Raw genomic sequence first — 26,139 nt, forward strand, 5'->3', positions numbered from 1 at the left:
GCAAAATCTAAGTCTTCTCTGTTGGTGGACAGTAAAGAACTGTTTGCAATTTTTTTCTTTTTTCTTTTTTTTTTTTTTTAAATAAGGGAGCATTCAGAGTGCTGATGCTTTGAATGAATTCCAGCATGAGTAATTACATCCTACCATATCTAAATATCAATTAGATGTGATCTTTTCTTTTTTATTCGTTTCCTGTTCCACATTGCTGGATAATGTTGCAGTACCCTTCTGAACAGTAGCCACATTCACCCTAATGTTGGCAACATTTCTGTGGCAGACAAAGTGACATCTTTGTCTCCATGATGATTCTCTAAATGCTTCCACTCACAGTGGTTTTACTCTGACAGCTTCAGTGGTGTTGCTCTGGCTTATGTCAGCATAAGTGTGTATGAGAATTATGACACAATAAGAACTATATAAATATCAAATGGTTAATAATATTTGATGCTGCAAGAAGTTGATGGGCACAAAGCTGAATCCTATGAGGCAGAGATTTAACTACAGGAAAAATATAAAATTTGCTACTCAATAGTAAAAAAACCCTATCTTAGAATTAGTATTTAGCCTCTTGGGTTTTTTCTTCAAGTTCATCAGGATGAATAGTGAATACGGACTTTCCACTTCAACTAATTTACAGAACATTAGGCCCCTGGTATTTATACTGTGTGCAGTGCTGTGGTATTGGGGTTATAGTCAATAGTTTACCAAGTGCTATAAAATTATTGTTTTCACTAGACACTATGCCAAATTTCTTTGAGGGCAAAATATAAGATTCCGTGACCAAAAAGACTTTATTTATTTATGAAGAACATGGTTGAGAGCTCACAAGTGGTGAGAAAACCAAATTATTTTCCTTTTCTTATAAGTCCCCTTTGGCAACTCAGCAGAGTACAGTGCAGTAGAAAAGTGGATGGGAGGAGGACTATCTCACTTTGATTTTGATGGTTTTTTCAGATACTGAGTCCTCTAAACTTCAGGCCAAATAAAAACACGAGGTAACCTTGCAATATCTCGCCCTTTATTTGCCAGGATGGAGGGCCTGATACCACAGTTCAGAAAAAAATAAGGATGTTCCAGATGGCACTGAAGGAAGCTGGATGTGATACTTAAAAGTGTCTCGCAGTCTTGCTTTATCTGGACTTTGATCCTTCATGGTCACTTTTGTATATGGATCACAGATTTTGGTTCTGCTGGCAGGTATCTGCTTAGCATCTTTCAGATGGTGTATCTGTAGGATGGGGCTGATCTCAACACCTAAAGCACAATTCCTTAGTTAAGGTGAGACTGGCCTCATCTTTCAAAATTAAATTGGGTGTGATATTTTTGCAGACATTTGGTCTCTCCTGGTTGCAGAGAGTAATGAAGGTGATCTGCAGTGGAATATTAGGGCCTCATTTTATAAAATAACAACTTTGAAGCTTTATGCTTGTAAAATCAGAGAAAGGGTCACTGGCCTACCATCTCTGTAGAAATGGAAGATTTCTTAGCTTGGACATCACCTAACATTCCTGAAAGATAGAATTAGATCCAACAAGGAACAAGGTTACAGCTGGAAGCTGAGCTGTTTGTCAGCCAATAAGACAGGCCTTGATCTTTTTGCTCAGTAATCTTTTAATGGACAAAAGAAATGTAATTTCTTTTCCTGTCAGGCAGTTTGCATCCAGAGAATAGTTACTAGGTGACCTTGACTTGCATAAAACAGAGCTTCAAACAGAGCTAAATTGGTTCCTAGTGAGCCTGGCTGGTCATTTGACAATACTCTTGTATTGCTTTGGGATACCCAAAATCCCCAGGCACAGATTTATTCTGCACTCAGATTGCAAATGCCTATATAAGGTGATAATCTGAGAGATTTACAACTCATTGCAATGACTAAAGTGTTAATTCTGAAATATCTCACTAACATATACCATTTTCATATTTCTATCTAGTAAGCAAGATAAATCTGTGAACAAGAACTTCAGTGCACATCAGTCTTGCTGACTAAAGATCATGTATTAAGAGTTTGCTGTTATGTAAAGAAGATTACTTATTAGAATAATGGTTTTGAAGTTGCATACAGAGCTGGCATCCTTTTGATTAATATATCTGTTGCATATAAATTAAAATAAGGTTTCATATTATGGAATAAGGGCTAGGTGCACTAATGGGGATAATTTGTACCTGCAATCCATAGAGGCCCTTAATTTTGGACACCAACAAGAGACGTGCATGGCAGTTGTGGATGAATGTTTGTACACAGCTCGTACATGTATAATATTTCTGCTCACCTAATTCACACATGGACATGTTTGAAAATAAACCCATATATCATTTTCTTTCTTTTAGCAGACTTTCATTCAAATGCCACCATAGCCCAATTCCACTGGAAGACAAATCAGCATTCAAGCTGTCAACAAAGACTGATATTGGTCATAAGTCCCTATTATCTGACAGCCTTGTCGTGGACTTGAATTAAGATACAGCTGTGATCAATTCTACTTAACTGTACCATTACCTGATGGCTCATCTACACATGGTAGAATAGAGACCAAATTATACTGAAAAGTACTTATAAATGTGGTTGCTACCTGTGATGTTACACTGATAAACAAAGCATCAGCTCTGGATGACACATTATTTACATGGATTGAAGTACAGCACCCAGTCCAGCTGTAACTGCAGCAATGATTTTGCCAGAGCTTGGAACCACACAGAGTGAACAGGCCTAGGAAAGAGCTTATCTGTATAACACATCTCCTAACATTATCTCCCACCCCAGTAAATCTAGTTGGTTAATGGGATACTGACATTTTATTAGATTGTTGTGCATCACCGTTGCACAAGCACCCCCTGGGATTTTGTATCCCTATTTTTAGGCTTATTGTTTTCTTACAAGTGTCTACTATTGAGAGCAGGTTGTGCTGTATTACAGCTGGCCGACTAATAAATTCCCACGGCACATGAAGATCTGAGCTTATACTTCTCGAGTATTTTTCATACTGGAATGAAATAAAAGTCTTTGAAACAGACAAGAGACACATGCATGTGGCCAGAAGTGGGGGATTCCCATAGGGTTGTTGTCTGCTCCATGTCTGCTCCATGCTTTGCCTTACATGGAGCAGAATCCCAGACTCCAGGTGAGCATCCACAATATACCACCTTATAGACTACCTTAACTCTGGTTATAATGCAGAGTTCATTTCTTCTCTTTTTCTCTGAACTGGACAGTAGTGCCCCTCAAGAGGCTATTACTATGATACAGCAGGCCAGCATAGCGGGAGGATGTTGATGCTCCATCTTCTACCATAGAAATAAGCAAAAAATGAGCCTGTGAATGTCCTACTTCTAAAACTGCTTTATTTTGGTTTTAGTCTGAAATGAAGTATCAAATATGACCATAATGATGCGAATGAACGAATTTGAATTCTCTCTGTCTAACTCTCTACTTAGCAACTTCATTAACTGCTGTCTTCCTTAATTAATTTTTTATCAGATTTTGCTTCTATGGCTAAGCATGTCGGATGCCTGGAACCATTTCAGTTTTCAGTGAGAACCTCTGTTAACACGACTCAATCCCTTGTAAATGCAGACATGCACTCAGCAAATTTGATAAGCCCTGAAATGAATTTAGATGCATAAAGATGGTGAAGCAACCTAATCCTTCCTACAGAAGATAATATTTAAACAAATTTACTTCATTCAATGAAACACCTGGGCAAGTTTATTTAATATAGTCTTTGCATTTAATTATCCCTGCTGAAGGGGCACTTGCCATATTTCAAAATATGATTATTTTCTTTGGTATTAATTATTTTAAGATCCTCAAAGGGAACCTGGAGAAAAATAAAAAAAGGAGGCTCTTAATTAACCTGAGCCACCAGAAATCATCTTTTTGGAATAGGGAAGCTGGGATATGGGACTAAAAATAAACAGTACTTTAAAAATCAGACTCTCTACATGAATAATGAAGAATAGCTGTTAAAACCTGGAAAGAATTCTGTATGAACAAATTGTTGCTAGGCATTAATATCAGAAAGGCACACTTCTACATTAAACTGTCTTATGAATAAAATACAGAAATAGAAAAAATAATTCTGTGAAGAGCTCAGTGAGGTCAAAATTATTGGCAGAAGTCAAGGAAGTGCAAAATTATCATGTATCCGGAGAACAATACAGCCCAGAGTCAGCATCTTCTTTTCTTTCTTCCTTTTGCTCTTGTGGGGGTGGCATAAAGACAGCTATTCCTTTTGGGAAGAATTTATTCTGCAATATATTTCTGGCAAGTAGTTTTACCGCAAGTATTTTCACTGCACAATCTTCTTACCCTGTCACTTGCAAGAGGGAACACTGTATGCAAAAACAGGAGATGCTGCTCTCCCCACCACAGCTGGAACTGCAAAAAGAGTGGGACTTGGATGTTGTTACTCTAGATAGCAAATAAACACACTATGGAACCTTGTGCATGAGTAATGAGATCACTACTTTTTTTGCAGCATTAGTACTACATGAAAGAATATTTGTAATATGGGTTTGCACAGGATGAATATAACTGTATGTATGTATCATCTAAAAGTTGCTTCGGTTGCCTAGGCACAAGAAGGAGAGCAATTGTGCGTTTGAGGATATTATTTAGTATTGCACTTCTAGGCTACTCTTGTTTTAATCATTTAATGGTACTGTGCTACTTGAAAGTCTAAATGTAGTCTTGCAAAGATGGCATTACATGTGCCTTAATCTTTGCAAAAAGGCAGACAGCACTTCATGCTATCAGTAACAGGTTTGCCTCGTATTCTACTCTCTCTATGAACTGTATTGTTGGAATCCAAAACTCAGCTATCAGCAGAAAAGGAACTGATAGGATTATGTAGCAGGCCATGGACAGCAGGAGCTGGGAGAAACTCCTTACTCTGAGGAGCCTTATTAAAAGACTTGTTAACATTCAACCATGTTTGATTGTCCTGTCTCCTTCAGCAAGATATGGAAAGACTTTGTAATAATGTCATTAGATGACGTAGAAGCCCCTTTGTTCTCTCCCCTCCATGTGGTCCTCGCTACGGAAAATATTAACCACTTTGTGTAGTTGTAGCAGAGAATTGTGTAATCATCTAGTTAGCATAATCTGTCCTAGATTAGCATAATCCATCCCCTAATTAACATAATCCATCCTCTTCATGAACATGTCCTGCCCCCAAGACTTTATATTGTGAAGTGAGTGTTAAATAAAGATTCCGGTTTTCACCCCCAACCTGGGATCATTTAGTTTTTGACCTTCACACTGTATGTTCCACACACTGTAAGTATGAAAAGGGATTAAAATCAGTTTTACAACAAAAGTGGCTTTGCCTTTTATTCTATCAATTACCAGGCAATTGCATAAATTTTGATTTTTAGTCAAAGTGAGTGTAGTTACCAAATCATACTACTGCTTAATCTAGAAAACAAATTAAGGTGTTTTATGCTGCTTGCAAAAATAATTCAAAGTCAGCTCTCATTGCTGAAAATAGACTTGTTTTTCCCTTAGTTTTTTCAAAAGGCATGAGGTTTATTTCATTTTTCTGTGGAAACTTTGTATTGGTGCTTATAATCTCCCTTTTTCACTACTGGTCAATCAAACTCATCTGAAAACACTCCACTGGGCTCCGTCTTGGTGCTGAAAGTGTGTGCTTTCTCTGGGAAACTTTTAAAATTATAGAAAATGCTTATGAAATATGGGAAATAATGAGAGAAAAAATGTTTCCTGATCATCTATGTTTGTGTTCTTTGCAACTAAAAATATTTTCATGATCAAACTGAAATATTTGTCACAGAATTGTATTCAAGCCCTATCCAGAGACAGCACAGCAAAGAACAAGTCCAGAGGAGGGCAATGAATATGCTCAGAGTGCTGGGGTACCTCCTTTGTGAAGCCAGGCTGAGAGAGCTGGGGCTGTTCATCCTGGAGAATAGAATGGTCTGGGATGAACTTAGGGCACCTTACAGTACCTAAAGGGCCCACAAGACAGCTGAAGAGGGACTTACGACAATGGCATGGAGTGACAGGATGTGGGGAAATGTCTTAAAAATGAAAAAGAGTATATTTAGATAAGATATCAGGAAGAAATTATTTACTGTGAGAGTGATGAGGCACTGGCACAGTTTGCTCAGAGAAGCTGTGGATGTCCCATCCCTAGAAGTGTTCAAGACCAGGTTGGTTGGGGATATGAACAACCTGGTCAAGTGGAAGGTGTCCCTGCTCATGGTGGGGGTTGGAACTAGATAATTTTAAGGTCCCTTCCAACCCAAGCCATTCTATGGTTCTATGAAATCCAAATTCCTCTCATCTGCAAGGTGACAGTGAGTTCAGTACGTCACTCCTCTCTCAAATCACCCTTCGAATATTGTGTCACGATATTCACACATAGCACCTTTAAAGGTGGAAGTGAACAGAAATAGGAGAGCCTGTAAGGCCTCAAAGGGGGTCGGAGGTCAGAGCTGTGCTGTCCCAGAACTGGGTGGCAGGGCCAGCAACTGGTGAGTGTGCCACCAGGCCAGGTGATAAAGTGGGCTTCTTGCCTGACGCATGGTGTGACTACCTGGTGGCTGGTCCTCTGCTGGCAGAGGCCTCTGCATCTGCAGACAGAATCAGTTAGGTTGGAAAAGACCTCTGAGATCACTGAGTTCAACCTATGATTGAACACCACCATGTCAACTAGATCATGGCACTAAGTGCCACGTCCAGTCTTTCCTTAAACACCTCCACCACTTCCCTGCCAGCCCATTCCAACGTCTAATCATCCCTTTTGTGAAGAAATGCTTCCTAATGCCCAACCTAAACCTCCCATGGCACAGCTCAAGACTGTGTCCTCTCGTCCTATCGCAGGTTGCCTGGGAGAAGAGTCCACTCCCCACCTGCATACAACCAGGTTGTAGAGAGCGTTAAAGTCCTCCCTGAGCTTCCTCTTCTCCAGGGCCGGTTTCCTGCGTGCACTCCCGGCCCTGTCCGCACGGTGCCCCGCTGGGGTCACGGACACCCGGGGGGCTCCCTCCCGCCCTGACACGGCGCGGGGGGCGGCGGGGAGGGGGGAGGCCGGCGCCGGGGAGGAGGAGTGGGAAGGAACGGAGAGGGTAAAAGCAAGGGGAGCGTGAGGGAGCGGGGCTGAGAGGGGAGCGAGCGGAGAGTTGGCGGCCGAGGGGCGGGGAGCGGAGCGGGACGAACTGCCCGAGCTGGCGGCCGCCCGCCCGGGCCATGTCGCGGCGAGACGGCGGCGGGACGGGGCTGCCCCGCCCGCTGCTCTGGCTGGCGCTGTGCGCGCTGTGCCCGCTGTGCCGCGGGACCGCCCCGCCCTCAGGGCCCGGCCCGGCCGCCTGCAGCCCCCGCTGCCGGCACGGCGGGCTCTGCCTCGGCAACGGCACCTGCCTCTGCTCCAAGGGCTACGAGGGCGAGCGCTGCCAGCACGGTACCGCTGCCCGGGGCGGCACGGCGGGGGTGGGACGCGCTGGGGTCCCTGGGGACGCGTCTGAGTGCCAGCAGGGCTGGGCACAGGTACCTGTGTTCGCTCTCTGTCGTGAGAGCCTTCCTGCGAGTAATCCCTACGGGAAGGACTGAGGAGCTCGGGTTTGGATCTGGTGTGAGAGGTGGGTGGTTGGGTGACGGGGAGGGCGTAAATGAGGCGCGGTGGAAGAAGAGGGTAAAGACACAGAGTTTTTGGTGGGTGAGGCAGTGATAGCAGATTGATAGAGCACAGCTAAGAGCCGGCGTGAAGAGCTCACCTGGGTGAGTAGATCCCGCCGTGGGTCAGTAGATCGTGTTTTACCACCTGAACGTTGGGTAAAGATCCGCTTACTGGACAGGCTTCTGCTGGCTTCCTTCTGTTGCTTTAGCTGTGCATGCTTAAATACTTCCCTGGAAGTATTTAAGGAATCACAGAATCACGGTGGGCCCTCTGATCCAGCCTCCCTACTGAAGCAGGGGCATCCTAGAGCACGTGGCACAGGATTGCATCCAGACGGTTCTTGAATGCTTTTAGAGGCCTGACGTCTTACTAAGCTTCAGCAACATTAAACTGGTATTTCTAAGTGGGATTAGTCAGGCTAGTGCTAACAAAAAGCTCAACAAAATGAGTAGAAAGTAGGTTATGTTCTGGATTTCTTTTTATTTAGAATATGTTGTGGTTTTAAAAGTACTAGACTTTACATCCTACATGTTACCCGACCCACAGAGTCACTTGTACATCCCATTTCCATGGTAGGAGGTGTAAAGCTAAGGTGAACTGAAGTCTGTGCCTGTTGGTTTCCAAGGGGAGACAAAGTATTTTTGAAACTGTCACCCAATATGCAAAACCGAACATCATGAAGAAGAGTTTTAGTTTAAACCCTGTTTAGTGTAACATGTCTGATTTATAAATACTTTCTTTTAAAGTTTAACTGCAGACCTTGTGGGTATTAATTGCTAAAAAATCACTCAATGTCAGGAGTTCCTTTCCTTCGCATGCTGTCCATATGTGATGACGTGATGTAATTTGTACAATATTTGTTCTAATTTTCAATGTCCTTCATTTAAAATGTGATTTTTTTTTTAACTCTGAGATGAGATGCTGAAAATTTCATTCAGTTCTGTAATCATTCATAGAGTATTGTTTCATTTGGAAGCTGTGGCTAGCAGATAGTGACAAATGATGTGTAGCCAATGTGTTGTGTAGTGGAAATTAAAAACTATGCTGTATGAACTGTTCCAAACAACCATTGGATCCTAGACATTTTTGGGTTTTGGGGAGAAGTGAAAGATTGTTGGAGATGGAGATCCATTTTTGAACTAGACAGGTGAACTGTCTGGAATTGTTAAGGGAATCACTGAATCCTTGTTCTCATAAAGTCACTAATGTAGAAAAAAAATGGATAAATGAAACTTCATCCCCTGTTCTGTCAAGAAAACTGAACTGAAAACTGTGAAATGACACAGAAATAGAATTTTTCTTAAATTGAGAGCTCTCGTATGGCATTTCCAATGAACTGAGAGCATCTGGTAAAACAATTAAGGAGAACTGAGCACTGGCTGGTTCTTTTGTACGTCTCTGTCCTTTATTTGCCTGCAAATACTCATTCTGCAGGTACTAATGTGAAAAATCCTGTGTTCTTCAGTTGGGTTGCTTCAGAGTGCTATGTGAGAACAAAATCAGTGTAGTGTTACTCACTGCTCATCTTTTGCCTTTTCTTCCCTCTCTTTCAGACTTTTCACCCATCCAGTCAAAGGATAAAGCAATGTGATGTAGAGAACTGCAGTTAACTCAGATGAGACTCTCAGAAACACATGGGTTTCTAAAATCTGTGTGTGAATAAAAAATGTTTTCTCAGACACCAGGGCTGATTCAGGAATGATTATGAGTAGCAAGGAGATCTGTGTGATAGGTAATTGATTTGCAATCTGACTGGACTTATCCAGAATTTTGCAAAATCAAAATGTTTATTTGCGCCTTATCCAGTCTGTCCAAGCTGTCAGCAGTGAAAAAGTTGCAGGATCTGTGATGACCATAGATGCTTTTCTCACAGCAGATAATTACAATTATGAGAAAAGTTATGTGTATCTCAGATGATTTCTAAACTAAACACTCTACATTTCATAAAGGTCTCTGAGAGGCCAGCTGAGGAAAAAAAAAAAAAGAGGATGGGGGAGAAAGAAATGCTGACTTACTTCTGGAGACTTTTTAGAGAAGAGGTGTAAGGAACTGAGCATGTAGTTTTTCTGGAGAGGTACACAAGCAACTCAGGTATGTAGGAATCCAGTAAAGAGGAAAAAGTTGGATATTTCATCTTAAGAATCAGAAGATGCCACTGAAGTTGCAGCATTTTTTTATAAAATCATTTCTTCTTATCACCTGTTTTCTCACTTGTCATTTCTTGACTTCAGTTATCAAAAGCTTTTTTGGCAGTCCAGCTGTGCTCCTTCATTACTCTTTAATATGGCTCTTTCTTCTGCCTGTTCTGTCCAGGGTCCAAAAGATTCCTTAGTTTTGAGTGTTTAAAAGCTTCATAGGGTGGAGTGCTCTCTGTGCAGGGAAGTTGTTTCACCTGATCGGCAATGTAAGATGACATGACAAATATATCTTAGGAAATACGAAGACAACTGCAAATATACTAATGTGCAAATTTCTTATGTATTTAAGTAATAACTTTAGTAATCTTCACATATATTTATCCAAGCTGTCTTTATTGTCTGTCTTACAGCTACATGTTATCCAAAATGCAAAAATGGTGGGGAGTGCCTCCGACCTGGAAAATGCAGATGTCCACCTGGATATGGAGGTAGATACTGTCATAAAGGTAAGACCCAAAAAAGTCGTAGCTTTGAAAGACAAGGAGTCTGAAAACAGACTAAATTAATTTGGGACTCCTCAAGTCCTGGATCTAATACACTTTGAAATAATGACCTTAATTCTGTAAACCTATGACCTTACTGTCAAGACATGCATAGCCTAGAGGATCTGCATGCTTGCAGGAGGATGGGATGGAGTACATCTACTGAAATGTGTTGTGAGAATCTGAGCAATTTTTTTCGCTTAGAAAATACCATGTTTATGTGTTACATAAATATTCTATTTAGCTTTGTAACAGATTCTTTCTAAATAATTTAATGAAATGGCTTGCATAGATACATATTTCTGCATTAAGTGGTTGAAACTTTTGTGTAGTATCTGCAAGGTTGTAATATTGATGGCAAGTCACTAAAGATATGTGTGGCAATGTATTGTTGAGAGGTAGTAGGAGATGACAGAGATGAGGAGTAGCAAAGACCAATTTTTATGGTTTTGTGAAGCCTATTTAATATATGTGTGGTTTGGAAGAGGCAATCCAAGAAAACATTGTTATGTTGTTATGAACTGATCGAACTACTGATAACTCGAGTTCTGGGAGAAAAGGGGAAGCAAACTTGAAATAGTTTTAGGGAAAAATGATGCAGTAAGCAAGATATCTCCAGAAAGGGAAGGAAAAAGGAAGCGTTGCTTTCCTTTCAGAAGAAAAGCCTCAATGTGGCACCTAGAAATTTTTAGAAATTTTTTTTGAAAGGACACTGGTAAATTAGTTGGGCAGTCGTTAGTGTGCTGAGAACTTAATAAACATTCTGTCTCACTATAGTCATAGCAGCTAGCAACACCTCACAGGCTTCTCTCTTTATGCTTGATGTTTATTTTGGGGGCATTTTCTTTACATCCTTCCAGTGCGTAATAGCTACCAAGAGTTTACTTGGAATGTAAACTGGGTACTTGGGGAAGGAACTCAACTAGCTTCTGCAGCTTTCTGGAGCCTTGTAGTGGGTGGGTTGTTTTGGCTTGGTGATTTTTTTGTTTATTTTTTTCATAAAGCTGTATTTGATATTTTATGAAGAAAGTGTGAGCTGAGTACCTAACATGGTAACATCTGTCTAAGTCTGCAGAAGCTTAAACTATAGCTCTGGGATGTTAACTAGACTGAATAAGAATTCAGCTGCCAGTGATAATAATTTAATATCAAAATTGGTAACATTATAGAAGAATAGAAAAGATAAGAAGGTATCTTCTGATGAAAATCTGTATAACGGTTACTGTTACATAATGCATTGGGAAAGAACTATTCAGTTTGAGTAGACATTACAGTGTTGATGGCAATGAGGCAAACTGGAGCATGGTCAGCTTAATTTTCGAGCAAAAGAATTTTTAACTTTTTCTTAAATGTCTTAAAAGCCAACTGAAAGTGTAGCTTTGTGGAATCTTGACAGGGACCCCTCAAGAAAGGGGAACTTGATATTCTTACAAGAGTCTAAATCAGAAACAAGGTGAGTGATACTACTTAAATAGAAAAAAGCAGAGTGAGGATTCAGTTAATGCTGATACTGCAGCTTAGACTTGGATTAGCATCTGAGTAAAAGTCCTTCTTGTATTTGCCAATAATGCCAAGGTTGCAGGTTCGATCTCTTTACGAGCCATTCACTTAAGAGTTGGACTCAATGATCCTTGTGGGTCCCTTCCAACTCAGAATATTCTGTGATTCTGTTATCAGGTTATCCCTGTAAGGCTTGTGTTCACCTTGTACAAACCTGTGTGTGGGGCAGTGTGCTATTACAGAATCACACAGAATCATAGAATGGGTGATGTTGGAAGGGACCTCTGGAGGTCATAATTTCCAACCTCCCTGCTCAAGCCAGCTGCCGAGGACCAGGCAATTCCTCCTTGCCCTTCTAGAAGATTGGAGTGATATCTGCTTTCATCCAATCTTGAGGCACTTCTCCCAGTTACCAAAATCAATCAAACACCATCAATATTAAATAGATTAATTTATATAATGTGACAAAGAAATATGCAAACAAGCTTTTGAGAGCTTTTCCAGCTATTCTGGAGTTGACTTGTTTGTCCTTGCATGTTTAGTATTTGTGCCAAAAATCTGTTAGCTCAAAACTTGTGGTTGAACAGAGATTTGGCCTTTTTTTCCTACAAATTATCAAGCAGACATCTCAACTGTCCATTTTTATAACGAAGGATAGTTGTTCCTCTTCAATGCGGTGAAGGTGGTGTATAATTTACATTCATGCTTGTGAAAGGAAGCATTTGATTGTACAGAAGAATGATTGTGCCACTTTTCAAAGATGTTGCTCGCCACAGTTGATACCAATCATATGTCTGGCATAAATAATGCTTCATTAATGAGGCCTGCAGGGCTTTGGTGTGTGGAACAGTTCTGGAATGAGGAGGGTGGCTTAGATATTTGGCCTTTAGGAAGACACTGCTTAGATTCATTTGTCAAAGTAATATCCATTTCTCTTCTTCCTCTTGTTATATGTAGGTCCTGTCAGGTAAGGAAATACGTACATCCTTGACCACAGGTTATTGGTGTACCAGCTGTGATTTGGCAAGTTTGATATGAATGTGCATGTTTGTAGTTCCTGTGGTGTAGTTGATGAACAGTGGTGTAGCTGGTGAGCAGTTGGCTCACAGCTGGGGAGGGGAGGAGCTGTGCCATAGCAATAGGACTCTCAGGCTAAATGCTCAATAAGCTTTTAAGCATATGCCTAATTTTAACTGCTTTTTGAGGTGGCATTTGCAGTTGTGGTTCTGTCATCCTCACTCATTCCTTAGAGAACTGTGCCTTGCTCTGAAAAGTCATTGCAGATGTGATAAAACAAGTAGTTGATGCTAGACCACCTGTTTAAAGATAATGATTTGAAGTCCTGTTCTGAAATGCACGGCGTATGCTGTCTTCTGCAGTAAGCTGTGAAGGAGGCTGTCAAAATGGTGGGCAATGCGTCTCTGTCAATGGAGTTGTGAAGTGCCTTTGTGCTTCTGGCTGGACAGGATCAAGATGCCAAGAAGGTGGGTATCTGTGTTCATGAAAATATTTATATTGATTAAAAATAAAACTGCAGTAACAAAAACATTTTAAAAGTATTAAGAGACTAATAACTATGGAAATGTCATTGCATTACTACAGAAATGAGTGACCTACATTATTGGTACATACTCAGATAAAATCGTGTGAAATTATTTCGCATTAGGTGTACATCTGTTAAGATTTAAACCAAAAATCTTAACACAATACATAAGTACTTTTTTTTTCCATTTTCATGGTCCTGGAAGTGCTTTTGGAGCTATACCAGCTGAGTATCTGGCCTGGAAGAAAATGTGTTTTGCTATTTTGATTTGTATCATCCTGAATCTTTCATTCTGTCAGAATTCTTTTATATCAGTTTTGTAAATCCTGCTGACTTATCCATTCTTTTTCTTCTAGCAATTTGTCCTCAAGGTTGTCGGAATAATGGAGCTTGTGTGGCTCCTGGGATTTGTAGCTGTCCAGCTGGATGGGTCGGTGGAGCATGTCACTTAGGTAAATGACTTCTGACATTTTTCATTTATCCTTTCCTCTGCTTGTTTGATTTACCAATATAGTGTTCAAATCCTCAGTGCCTAACAAAGCTTCTAGGGAAGTATCTTAGAATAGTAACTGAGAGCTGCTTCCGCATACTGGGGCTCTTACAAGTATGCATAAGGAGTAGATGGCTTTTTAATTCGGTCAAAAGCACAGAATTTTTCCACTTTGACAGAGATTCAGATTTTGGTTGCCACCAAATTAATTACTTGATATGTCTTGTCCATATTTCTGAAATATTTTTTATATACTGAGACCCTAGAATAAAGAACTGAAAATAGCCATTACAGAAATACTATTGCTACTGGTGTGGGTTAGAAACTTCATTAAATTCTATGGACATACAAAACTGAAACTTGATTCTGACTTTGAGGATAAGTTGGCAGAATCAATTCCAGGTGCTCTTAGAATTCTGAGTAAGAGAATTCTGTAGTCAGTATTAGTACTGACACTCTTGCTGAACAAACACTGGCATTTTTACAAATTTTGATTCACAAAAGCAGATGATTATAAAGTCTTTACTCTTCGTAGGGCTTGTATGCTTGTAGCAGCACTGCCCTGATGTTTAAAGCTCATGTAAACATTGCTTTTAAACTGGATATTGTGGGTACAAGGTCTCTGAATTGTCCTCTGCATTTGAAGTTTTTGTGTGGCTGTAGGAATCTAGTGTTAGTTCTTCTGCAATATATATGTTCAAGGAAACATTAACAAATAATACTTTGATGTTCCCATTTGACCATGCAAATCCTTATCCTTTGTATTTGTCAGTGTCTTGAGATAGAGGGTGACAATAAAAGCCAACTGTGGGAGATGCAAAGAACTTGTAAAATGCCTAGCTCCATTTCCTGCAGCTGCAATAGTGGTAGAAGTGGTCAGGTTCTTAATGTCAAAATCACTGTTCTTGAGCTAACTAGGTCTGCATTAAGTTTGACTTCTGTTGGTGCAGATGCTCATAAGCAAATTGCAGCTCCTGGCTTGTTAACTGAACTGATGTGTAGCTAGGGGACAGCTGAAGCTCAGCCCTCCTCTGCCCTTCCTGTGGGGGAACAGAAAGTGGTGACTCTTTTCTCATGCACGTGGATCCAAGAACTTGCTTAAATAAGTTTCAGCAAGAATTTTTATTGTTCTCTCACTTTCATGGAAGCATCCATCTTGAAAACAGCCCATGCCTTAAAGAACAGAAATTATAGTATTTTAAAAGGGAAATGGAGCATGAATAAGACTAGACATACTGTGCCTGTATTCCAGTGAAGGCCACGATGCCATAAATTGAGAGGCATTGCTTTTCAGTTCTTCCATTATGCTGTTATTTATACTGTCCCAATGCAGTCACCAGGGAACAATTCTGCTACCACAGTGAGAAGAAAAATGATCCTGTATTGTGCTGAAGACATACTGTGTATCTGGTGTCTCATTTCAGCTGTATGTAAACTACCCTGTCAACACGGAGGGAAGTGCATAGCTCCAAACGTGTGCAGATGTCGACTGCCATACTCTGGTCTGCAGTGCACAAAGAAAAGGAAGGAATGAAGCAACTTCAGCAAAGATAAGCTGCTTTTTTTTTTTTTTTTTTACATAACCATCCAGAGATGAAGTCTGCAGAAGTGGGGGACCTTAAAATAAACATGGTAACTAACTGGTTTCAAATAGCTTTTTGTCCTCACTATATTAAGTAAATGCTTTTCTATATGAAAGTGTCGCTGATTGTAACAAAGTTGTTTTAAGTATTCAACTGTGTGTAGTGTATGGCACGTTTTCTTCTGTTCCCATTTTTTCTTAATAAGCAGAAGTGTTATGTCTTGGTTGATACAGCTGACCTTGAAATAAAATTTGTTCTTCAAATCAAGTACTTCAGAATAGATCTATGCTCTTCTTTTTGATTTTTCTCCCTTTGACTAGAATTATTGTGTTCTATTAATTATGTGTGTTTTAAAAAGCATATGAAACAAAAAGCCCTCAATTCAGATCATCAGAAGTGATTGTTAGTTCAGTGATAATTTCACTTCAATGAGTTGCAAGAGGAAATTTGCAGTTTGTGTCTTTTTGGAACATCACCAATCTGCAAAGCATCTTATTTAAATCCTGGTTATCATTTTATGTCTGCTTGCCCCTCCCCCCAATCAGATCTGGATCTTGATCAGTTAAGCAGTGTTTAAAAAAACCCCACAACCAAAACCAAAGAAACACAGTACTCATTCAGACAATTCTGCTGTTACTTTCTAAAAGCTTAATCTATACCGATACTCTAAAAGAGTCCTTATCTTGACTACTTCTACAGTCATATTATCTGATCATCTCTCAACTTCCAATTATTTCTTCTCCTTATCCCAGTGAGATAGGGAAATGTGTTTTTCTTCTGGAGACATTGATAATTCTTTTCCATTCAAGATTGTGTTGTTATAGGAGCAGTACAATGGGAGGTTACAGACTGGCAGTGAGGAAAAGCTGTGCCTGTCACAAATCACCTGTGTGGAACATGTTGAGGCCTCCCTTCTGGAGATTTTCCCATGTGGCCTTATTTAGATTTTGCAGCCTTTTGGTCAGGTTGCATATTGGACTGAGACTCCTATGTCCATTGTTCCATGTCTAACTTGTGCTGTTGCTTGAATGCTGCAGTTGAGGAAGGTTTTGCCAAAACATGTGAGTTGAATCAGTCAGCTTTCTGAATTATGCTCAGATGAATTATTTTTTTGAGAGAGATAGTTTGGTTTTCATTGTCTTCTAGGTGAAACTGGAATTTTTGATGGGAGAATTTTAGCTACGGATCACTTTAGTCTATTTGTTGGAATAACGTTTTAACTTTGTATAAATTCCCTTACCAGAACATGCAGTAGCTCTCATGGGCAGAGTGACTTATATGGGCATGTTTCTCCAGGGATTACAAGTCACTGAGCAAATAGGTAAGGGTAATGGGTCTTCTCAGTTACCAGCCTTCTCTAAAAGAGAGAACCCAAGCATGCAGGGAGCAAATGAAAGGCAAGGGTGTAGTTCATGAGACTCCTGTTTTGTTATGAGCAATTGCTGTGTGGCACAGTCGAGCTTTCCTCTGCCCTTGCTTTAGAGGCTGTTGCATTTAGTTCAGACAAAACATGCTGCAGGCATGTTGTGCAGGATTTGTTCCCGGAGACAGAGGACCACATAAGAGAAGTGCATGGTTTTTGTGCTGCTTGTGCTGTGATACACTGTTTCACACCTGCTAGTAAAAAAGTGATTTTCATGCATGAAACAAGATGATTTATCAGTGGTTCTGAAGTAGGCTTGATGATGATGAAATTCAGTGTCACAGTTCATTACAATAATCATGCCATAATTTAGAAATTTAGGAGTTGAATACCTTAGGTGACATACTGTTTGCAGGGGAGTGAAGGGAAAAAAATTACTTACAGCAGACCAAAGATTTAGAGTAAATGAGCAGAACTATGTAAATACAGAGAGGCATCATATCTCAGTATTATTCCCAAAAGACTGACTTCAACTAGTACAGACAAAACTGACAATAATGGTGTCTAGAAGCTGAAAGAGATCTTGACATTGTTAGGAGTAAAAGGAGCAGTCAGTGAGAGATGTATAATTGATGTTTCTGAGCAGGCCAAAACAAATGTTAATTTAATTAATTTCTTCTTTAGAAATGACTGAAATAAGTAAACAGTAGTTTGATATCACACAGAAAGTAGTCATATTTTAGAAATACTGCTTGAATGTAGCACCATCTACTGGCTACAGGGTTTTTCATGGTTTTTTTTGTTTTGTTAAGTATAATTTCTCTTTATAATTCAATTAAATTTTAAGTGAGAATAAAAGAGACAGTCCAGGTCCCCACATTATTTCCACATTCCACATACATTTGCTAAAAGAACTGTCAGTAATTCTTGTCTTTTGTTTGTTTTCCACTCGCTGGAGGATTGAATGTACAAGTTACAGAATGCAGGTTTTGGAGATAGATGTGTCTTTCTGTGGGAAGTGAGTCATGCATGCAGCTCAAAGATCAAGAAAAACAATACAGAACATATTAGCTCTCTTACTTATTAGAGCTAATTGTAACTATAGTTAGTAGGATGCTCTGTTTTTCACTATAAACAACGGGAAAAATTGTAGGGATATTGCACTGGTTGCATTTTTGATACTCTGTCTTTTTAGAGTGTGCGTGGAAGTGTGAGAAGTGCTTCTTCTTCCTAATTTACTTACACTCACATTTTACCATTCATGTTTTCTCTTTCACTCTTAAGTGATTGTGGCAAGAATTGATTTAAGTGATTTATCTGTAAAATATCATTTACTGGCTAAACAGAGCTGTGGGCAGAAGTTGGATAAAATGACCTGACACCGCCATGTGACACCTTTAATGTGACAGAAACAGCATAAACATCTTTAGTCGTTAGTAACACTTTCTAACCTCTACATTTGGGTTTGTATATCTACCCAGATGTTATGTTTTATTGAGAATTTAAACTTTGTATCTTCCCATTTGGACCAGTAATGGAGTTGATGTAACCAATTTGTCAAGTAGCTTCAGTTTTTATACCTATTTACTTTAGGGTTTGTGCTGATTCTTCTTTATAAGTTTGCTTTTTGTAAACGGAAATGTTAACTTGCTTCTCTTCACAGCTCTGAGAACATGTAATTAACTTTTGTAAAAAGAAAGAGCCTTTCTCATGGGGCCCACTTGTGGTTTTATTTTTAAATCACAGCCAACATGGCTGGCTGTGGTATCTCCTGTGATACGAGTCCTTCCTTTAGAAAGCATTAATTGCACTGCATTTTAAAGATCTTTTCAAGATCAGGGACAAAAGTCAATCTGCACTTGGGAGAATTTCTGCTGGCCTGAAGAGCAACTGTAGTACAACCTAGTAATAAATGGATGATGTGCATAGGTACCTTGCAACACTCTTTAGTGTCTAAAGAAATCATGCAAGAAAATTCAGTGAAGGTGCCTGTGTTCTGCACAATGTGCTAAGGGTCACTGCAAGATCTTCAGTTTGGCACAAGTGGGCATTCATTCCATCATATTGGAATTCTGTGAACTCCAGCACTATGCAACCCTTCTCTCCCTGTCCCAAATCCCCTAAATCTTTGGGGCTTAATTTCAGATTGCAAGTTTAGAACAATCTTGTTAACCTCAGTACACAAGCACTCTCTGTGCTTCTGCCTCTTCTTGCTGCACTGAGCAATTTTGCTGCATTGTTGCAATGTGCTTTTTAATTACAGTGAATTCTGTTTCACATGTATGATGGACAATGTAGTAACAAAATAGTTTCAACTAATCACATAATTACTGGACAGTTTTGAAGTAGCTGTCTGGCCTTTTGCATGTACTAGTAATTTTTCTGCACCATGTGTTTGCTGGAAAATAGCACAGTTTAGCACTGAGCATTTTTAGCTACTATAGCAAAACTCTGGATGTGCTTTTGTTCACACAGCTTGTGTTTGGAAAATGTGAACAAAATAATTTCTGCCTTTAGAACCATTGAAAATAAGTGGGAAATACTAAAAGTTATGATAAAAACCCCCTTTATTCAGCCTGAAATCCTAGAATGCACATATACATATTAAGTTTTTTGAACAGAGGGTAGCAGAAACTCATTAACCAAAATACTATTAGCAGTGTTCAAGACAGATGTTCTCTTTCTCTTAAGCACAGTACCTCTGTAACTGACATGTGGAATAGGGGTGATTACAATATGAGATTACGTGATACTGGTGTGTTTGCACTTTAAAAACATTTTCAGAACCTTATGTATTCAAAGCATCATCCTGAGGCATCAGTTCCAAGAGCTAGTCAGGTTTTGTTCATCGAGATCTTTGTGAGATGTGAGAAAGGTTTTAAATAATAGAACAGTTCTCAGATTATCAGGCTATCAGCCACTGGGATACTTGATTGAAAGAAACTATGGAAACATTGAAATTTAAAATGCAAGTGGGAAACTGAAAATATTTTTTAAATACACAAGTCAGGCACTTGGAAATCCATCAGGTATCATTCTGGAATGATGCTGAGCTCTCAAAATGTCAGCTTACTTTGCAAAATGACATAAGAGGACTATAAAAAGGTGAGGAGAAATCTATGCACAGAGCTGCTAAAAGCTGTGATTTGGCAATCAGCATCCCAGAGTGGCAGTAAATAGCAAAATGAGCTCTTATTTTCTTCCCGTTCAGAATTAGAGTATGTAAACTAAATATTGCTCAGGAGAACGGGAAGTCATGATAAAATAAACAAAAATAAACAAAACAAAACAGTAAATTTGAATGGCTTAAGTAAAGGGATATTTGTGTCTTTTACAGAACTCAAGTTCGTTGTGGCAGGAACTGAAATGTCTTTAACAGGTGTAGGAGAAGGTAGTGGTCTTCTGTAGGAAACTTAAGAAAAAATGGAATTCTATTTGTTCAAAAACTATCTGGTAGCTGGTAGGTGCTAACAGTTCATTGGAGCAATAGGTAATGGAAAGAAATCCTCTAAGAAGTCCTTACAAATACTTTCTGACATGATGTGTATGGATGGCATATATACAACAAATTTCTCTGCTTATTAGTTCCCCTTTTAAGATTCAGCATTGCTAAAAGCGTTGTCACATTTCTCCTAAAGACTTGGGGACAAAATTTCCTCATATTACTGAATGCTATCTCAAAGCAGGGGCCTGAAGTCTTACAGACACACCAATAATTCAGTAGCTGGGTACTCAAATTATAAGTGTAAGTAAGGAAGTCAAAACAGAAAAGTTGGTATCTGGCTTGTGGCTACAAAGGCTTGTCATAAATAAACCAGAGTCATTCTGCACCTGGATGACTGTTAACAAGATGGGAAGGAAGCCTCCATTGTTAGTAGCCCAGCCTCAGTTCAGGTTTCCCCTCCTTCCTCCCTACTGGCTTATCATTACACCAAGAATGATGCAAATACAAGAGAAGAAGAAAAACATAGTTCTGCTTTTTCTTCTGTCTGCAGCCAAATAATACATAATGTATACAGTGTTTACAAACAGAAGGTACCATTCAGGAAGTGCTGAAGTGTTGCCTTCCTTGCTGGAGACACTCAGCAGCTGCTACAATCTTGTTCCCACAAAGAAAATCTCAGTCCAGCTGACTGCATCAACGAACTGCAGAATTTTAAGTTTGCATCAGTCATCAGATCTGAGTCCAGTGAAGACATCAGAAGCTGTGGGGTTTGTGCATGAGGTAGCAAAAAATTATAGAAATATACATATATGCTTTAATGACTACAAGATTGTTGTTTTGAAGCTCACCAGTATTTGTGGCTAATACGAATCTTTAAAAATAACACTTCTGAATATTCCTTTCATTTAAATAAGCTCTGTAATTGCCTTTAACCCTTTTGCTATTTTCCAGTCTCATACATCCATGAAGCATTGCAATTTAATTGATACATTTTTTCAATCATGATGCCTTTGTACCTTGGAGAGAGAGAGAGAGAGAAAAAAAATTAAAAACAGACTTTAATGATGCAGCCCATGTTTACAATAAAGTTATCCATGCATCTCTATTTTCCTGATACACAGAATCACAACATAAGTTAAACTTGTGCCTATAGCTCTTTTGTTTCTTAAAGAAAATTTGCCGGTTTAATCAATACAGGACCGTCTGACTGATCAGCAATATATATTTTCTAGATTAAAAATATATTAATTCTTTGCAGACATAGTTATGTAAACATTTAAATCAAAATATTCCTCTCTTTAGGGCCAATTTTGGAAATCCATATTGAAAAACATAGTCTCTTATTGTCATATGTAGTTTTGTATTTTCAAAAGATGTATGAGCATTTCTCTCTTTCAATTTCTGAAACATATCTGCCCCATCTCTCAATTCTACTGGCACCAGAAAAGTGTCTATACATTGAAATTAAAAGAAGAGAAACACCACAGATGATGCAAGAAGAGCATACTTTGACTTCAGATGTCACAAAGAAGTTACTTGTAAGGAAATGTTTAATTAAACTACTTCAGTGAGTGACTGTCAGCACTCAAACAAGGGAATCCAACAGAAAATTGTGTGACAAAACAGAGAAATCGCCATCATACCTTATGATGCAAAAAAGTAAAGCTATTCCCAAGTTACACTTTGGGATAATGAACATTTGTATAAAACAGGGATGAACTGAGTGGCAGTGTAGTTAGTTGGGAAAAGATCAGGGCTTGACTTGATGCAAGCTAAGAAAGTCAACAGCGGGACACTTCTCCCTAAAATGGGGCCAGTTGCTGGAAGAGAGAATAGTAGTTGTGAAGAGGATAGTTACCAATCCCTGCTGCATGACAAGAGATAATCAGCTTAATTTGAAACAAAGGAAATGTACATTAGGTGTTAAAAACAATTTTTTAAGTATTAAAGCCTAAAAGTTACTGGAATAGCTCTTAGGAATTTCATTAATTTTCCCTCACTGAAGACTGAAAGGGAGAAATCAGACTAAATACATATTTGGTGTATATCGTGCTGCTTCATTGGACAGGGTGGACTAGATAATGACTCCCAAATCACTGTATCTGTGATGGCATCTTGACTCCACATGTACCTGAATTTTCTTCCCACAGAAGACTCCAGTATAACCTGGACGACAAGAGCATACGTTGGGCAACACACACTTGCCTCCAAACAGACACTTCTGGTTGCATACAGCTAAAACAAGAGATATGTGGCTTTATTCATGGAAACACCTTGGTGGAGGAAAAGTGGCTACTATTTCTATATACTTATTCTGTTTGCTTATAGGAGCCAAGAACTCGTTCAGTATTTTCACAAGGAAACACCCCTCAGCATAGGAGACTTAAAGGTCATGTGGAACCAACAAAGTTCTTATGGCCATCCCATCCCCCTCATGCTTTGATGCAGATTTAACATGAGAACATGCCAAGAGTGTGAATAAGACTGAGCAAGGAACATGAGTAAGGTGTTTTTTAATGCATCTTACTATTTCAAGCTATTGCAATGGCTTCTCAGGGCTGGTACAGCAGTGTACAGTATTAGAGCAAGCCAAAACATACTGCCACGGTCCCAGACTGCCATCATATCCTGGAGGGCTTCAGAATGGGCAGAGGAATCTCTACTCTTTATCCTGCCTTTGACACAGATTAGGGTAAAATACAACCAAGGTGTAGAACTTCAAGGCTCTGCATATGGCTGTACTGTGCAGTCTGAATTGTGCTGAAGCAAGAGGTTTCAGGTCACATAATTCTTACGTGTTTGGCATTGGATTCCTTCCCACTGCGGAGGACAATGACATGTACTCGGTCCAATACACTCCCCACCATTCTTACATTCCTGAAGACAGATTGCTGCACAAACATTATCACAAAGTTTGGTTAAATTCCAAGTGATTACTTTGACTTATGACTCAGATTTCAGGATGCCCATGAGAGGTTGAGTGCTTTCCATACACAAGAGTCACATCATCTTCACTGAACTATCTATCTAAGATCAATAGGATATTAAAGAATAAAGGCAACTGGAAACAAAAAGCCCTACAGCCAAAGCACAGATTGAGATGTTCTGTGGCATCACAGATTGCTACAAAAGCCTGAAATATGCTAAATAGCTTTGCTTTTTCTAAATTTACCTTTCTAAACCCCATACCTTGGTGAGAGATCTTTGTCTGTCATGCAACTGAACACATGGTGAATCAACTCATGAACATTTGATCCAAAGTTATTTTCTGTGACCCATTTTTCTGCACATTTGCCCCTGCTTATTAAACGATAATTAACCTGCTATTGTTTCCATTCATTAGGTGCCTATTTGATAATCAAATCTCTCTTCCAGAGTGTCCAAGAATATCTCATCCATGTCCATACTGGTAATATTTTTTTCAACCAAAAAAAAAAAACCCTTTCCAATAATTACAGAAAGTAATACAGGGAAAACTGTTTTTCCTCCGTGCCATTAGAGAGCTCATTGCCCGCATCAGTTCCTGAGCCTCGCGTGAGTACTATGACAGACACTAACACTTTAGCTATGGGATTTCTACCACCCAGCCTCATGCTGATTTTCATGCAGATTGTGCTTTTATCCACGCTGACACATTTTATACATTTTCTTTATGCACCATCAGTATCTTCATTAAGATATAATGTGACCCACAGATGTTCTACCATCACAGTCCTATTTCTGCCTGTCCTAAAGAGCTTGTGCTCGTTGCATCTTCTATTTCAATCACTTCCCACCGTTTCCACAGTTTTCCCATCTTTCACTGAACTTCTTTTTCTATCTGTTTTTATATCCTACAGCACAAATTGAATTTCTTTGACTTTATTGAACTCAACTCCTTGCAGAAATATGGATATTTCTTATTTAGACAAGAATTAAGAAAGAAACAGATAATATTTGCTATACAAGAACTTAAAAAGATATTTTGGTCTCATGATTTATCCTAAGAACTGCATGGTATTAGTTCTCCATCCTTAATTTCTCTTCCAAGTTACAGACTACTATTTTTTTCAACATGTGTATATACTTAAGTACTTTGGCACTAACTTCCTATTACTTGTGTGGACAGAGTAACCTTAAATCATATCTTACTTGTAAGGTATAGTTCTCCTGTTAACTACAAGGTACTTACGAGTGTCACATCTTTTTCCTCTCCATCCTGAAGGACAAGAGCAAATGTTGGGGCCGACACATCTTCCTCCATTCATACACCTTGGCTCACAGATACCTTAAAATCAAAACCATGTGCTGTTCAATACATTTAACTGATTACAGAATAATTTGTTGGTTATTTTTGGATCCTGGAAGGATTTTAACACTGGCTTACTTTTTTCACATCTTCCACCCGTGTACCCATCAGGACAAGTACAGACATTATTTCTCATGCAATGACCACCATTCTTACAAGGCGGGCTGCAGACAGCTAAAAGACAGAAACAGGAGGAAAAGGCTGTAGTTAGTATTTTGTTTGCCTTAGTGATATACTTCTATGAAACAAGAGAGCAAGACTAAGATTCTGACAGCTTGTATAGACATTCAGAACTATCAGGCCAGTGTTGTAAAAATCATATTAATGTGGTTTGGTGCCAACATCAATAGTAAAGACAAAATCAGATAAAAAGGGGTCAAGGATGGCAACTGTATGTGTACATGAGTAACTAGACTACACAAAATATACAATGGCACTTCCACTCAAATGTTGAGTGGAAGACAAGACAAATTTTAAGTCTCCCTTCTCCTTGAACACTCATTGAATCAGTCATAAAATCTAAAAAATAACACAATATTTGTTTTGCACCACTTCTCAGGTACATGACTTGATTGTTAATTTCGTGTCTTACTGTTTTCTCACACATTGTCTCATACTGGCAGCTAAGGGGTGAGGGTAAGAAAAAATATAAAATATTACCATTCTGACACTGGCCACCGAAGAATCCATGTGGACAGAGGCAAACATCTGGCTTAGTACAGGAACCACCATTGAGACACACAGGATCACACATTGCTGCAGAAATAGGGTCAGGAAGAGTGGGAAGCATGACATCCAAATAAAGTATATAAAAAAATGTGTGTGTGTTGCAAGGACTGGAACTAAACACCTAAGATAACTGCAGGTAACACCATTCCCACAGAATCTTCACCAAAATTAAAGGATCAGTGTAAGACTTCCAAGAGGTGCTGCTGGCAGCAAAACTACATGCAGAGTCATGAGGGAGTGCTGGAGCTCTGCTGCAGTAAGCAGCTGCCCATCTCTGCTCTCTGAGCCACACAGTTCCAGATTTCAAACTATGGGAGGTCCCAGGGACACCCTCTTAGGAACATGGAAGTTGCAGGAGTGTTACCTGTACTGCATGTAGGTCCATACCACCCAGGTTTACACTGGCAGATGTCTGGAGTGAGACATTCACCACCATTTTCACAATGTCTGTTGCAAACCACTAGAATCCAAAACGTTGGGCAAAAACAAAGGAGAAGGCGGGGGAGGAGATCGGGGTGAAGAGAGAGAAAGAGATATGTTACAAATTATGCTTGATTAATATTACAGTTCTTTCCTACATATCAACACTGGAAATAACATACAATTCCACTAGCTGAAGAGGAATTGCTGAACAGATTAACCCAGTCTCAAACCCATAATAGCTAGCACCAGACAACAAAGTAAATAAAATGTCTTTCCATGCAATTATCCATGGTTTGGTTATATTCAGTGTTAAAAACATAGAAAATTTCAAAAAATTCTAAAACAAATGGGAAATGCTATACTAAGAGACAAGTGGACCATGTAACATGATGAGTTTGATGGACTCCACGAAAGTTCAGTCAAATGTCTTCCATCACAAGGGCTCATAGTGACACGAGACT

At 39.3% G+C, this 26,139-nt stretch overlaps 2 protein-coding genes across 2 annotated transcripts in view; one reads left to right on the forward strand and one right to left on the reverse strand.

Moving 5' to 3' along the window:
* Positions 1-7,203: 7,203 nt before the first annotated feature.
* LOC108504853 (wnt inhibitory factor 1-like) lies at positions 7,204-15,697 on the forward strand. The gene is made up of 5 exons (XM_017830340.1): positions 7,204-7,418; positions 10,183-10,278; positions 13,194-13,298; positions 13,714-13,809; positions 15,272-15,697. The coding sequence occupies exons 1-5, from the start codon at positions 7,208-7,210 to the stop codon at positions 15,379-15,381; spliced, it is 618 nt and encodes a 205-aa protein (XP_017685829.1). The 5' UTR covers positions 7,204-7,207; the 3' UTR covers positions 15,382-15,697.
* Positions 15,698-19,383: 3,686 nt separating this feature from the next.
* VWDE (von Willebrand factor D and EGF domains) overlaps positions 19,384-26,139 on the reverse strand; it is a 33,398-nt gene continuing 26,642 nt past the window's right edge. Inside the window, exons 24-30 of the mRNA XM_017830368.1 lie at positions 25,620-25,715; positions 25,187-25,282; positions 24,605-24,700; positions 24,410-24,505; positions 23,034-23,129; positions 22,370-22,473; positions 19,384-21,254 (exon numbers count right to left, since the gene is read on the reverse strand). Coding sequence (XP_017685857.1) covers positions 21,234-21,254; positions 22,370-22,473; positions 23,034-23,129; positions 24,410-24,505; positions 24,605-24,700; positions 25,187-25,282; positions 25,620-25,715 — 605 coding nt within the window. The 3' untranslated portion in view covers positions 19,384-21,233. The remainder of the gene's footprint in view (positions 21,255-22,369; positions 22,474-23,033; positions 23,130-24,409; positions 24,506-24,604; positions 24,701-25,186; positions 25,283-25,619; positions 25,716-26,139) is intronic.

Source organism: Lepidothrix coronata, unplaced genomic scaffold (genome assembly GCF_001604755.1).
Source record: "Lepidothrix coronata isolate B3197 unplaced genomic scaffold, Lepidothrix_coronata-1.0 Scaffold177, whole genome shotgun sequence".
NCBI classification, from domain to species: Eukaryota; Metazoa; Chordata; class Aves; order Passeriformes; family Pipridae; genus Lepidothrix; species Lepidothrix coronata.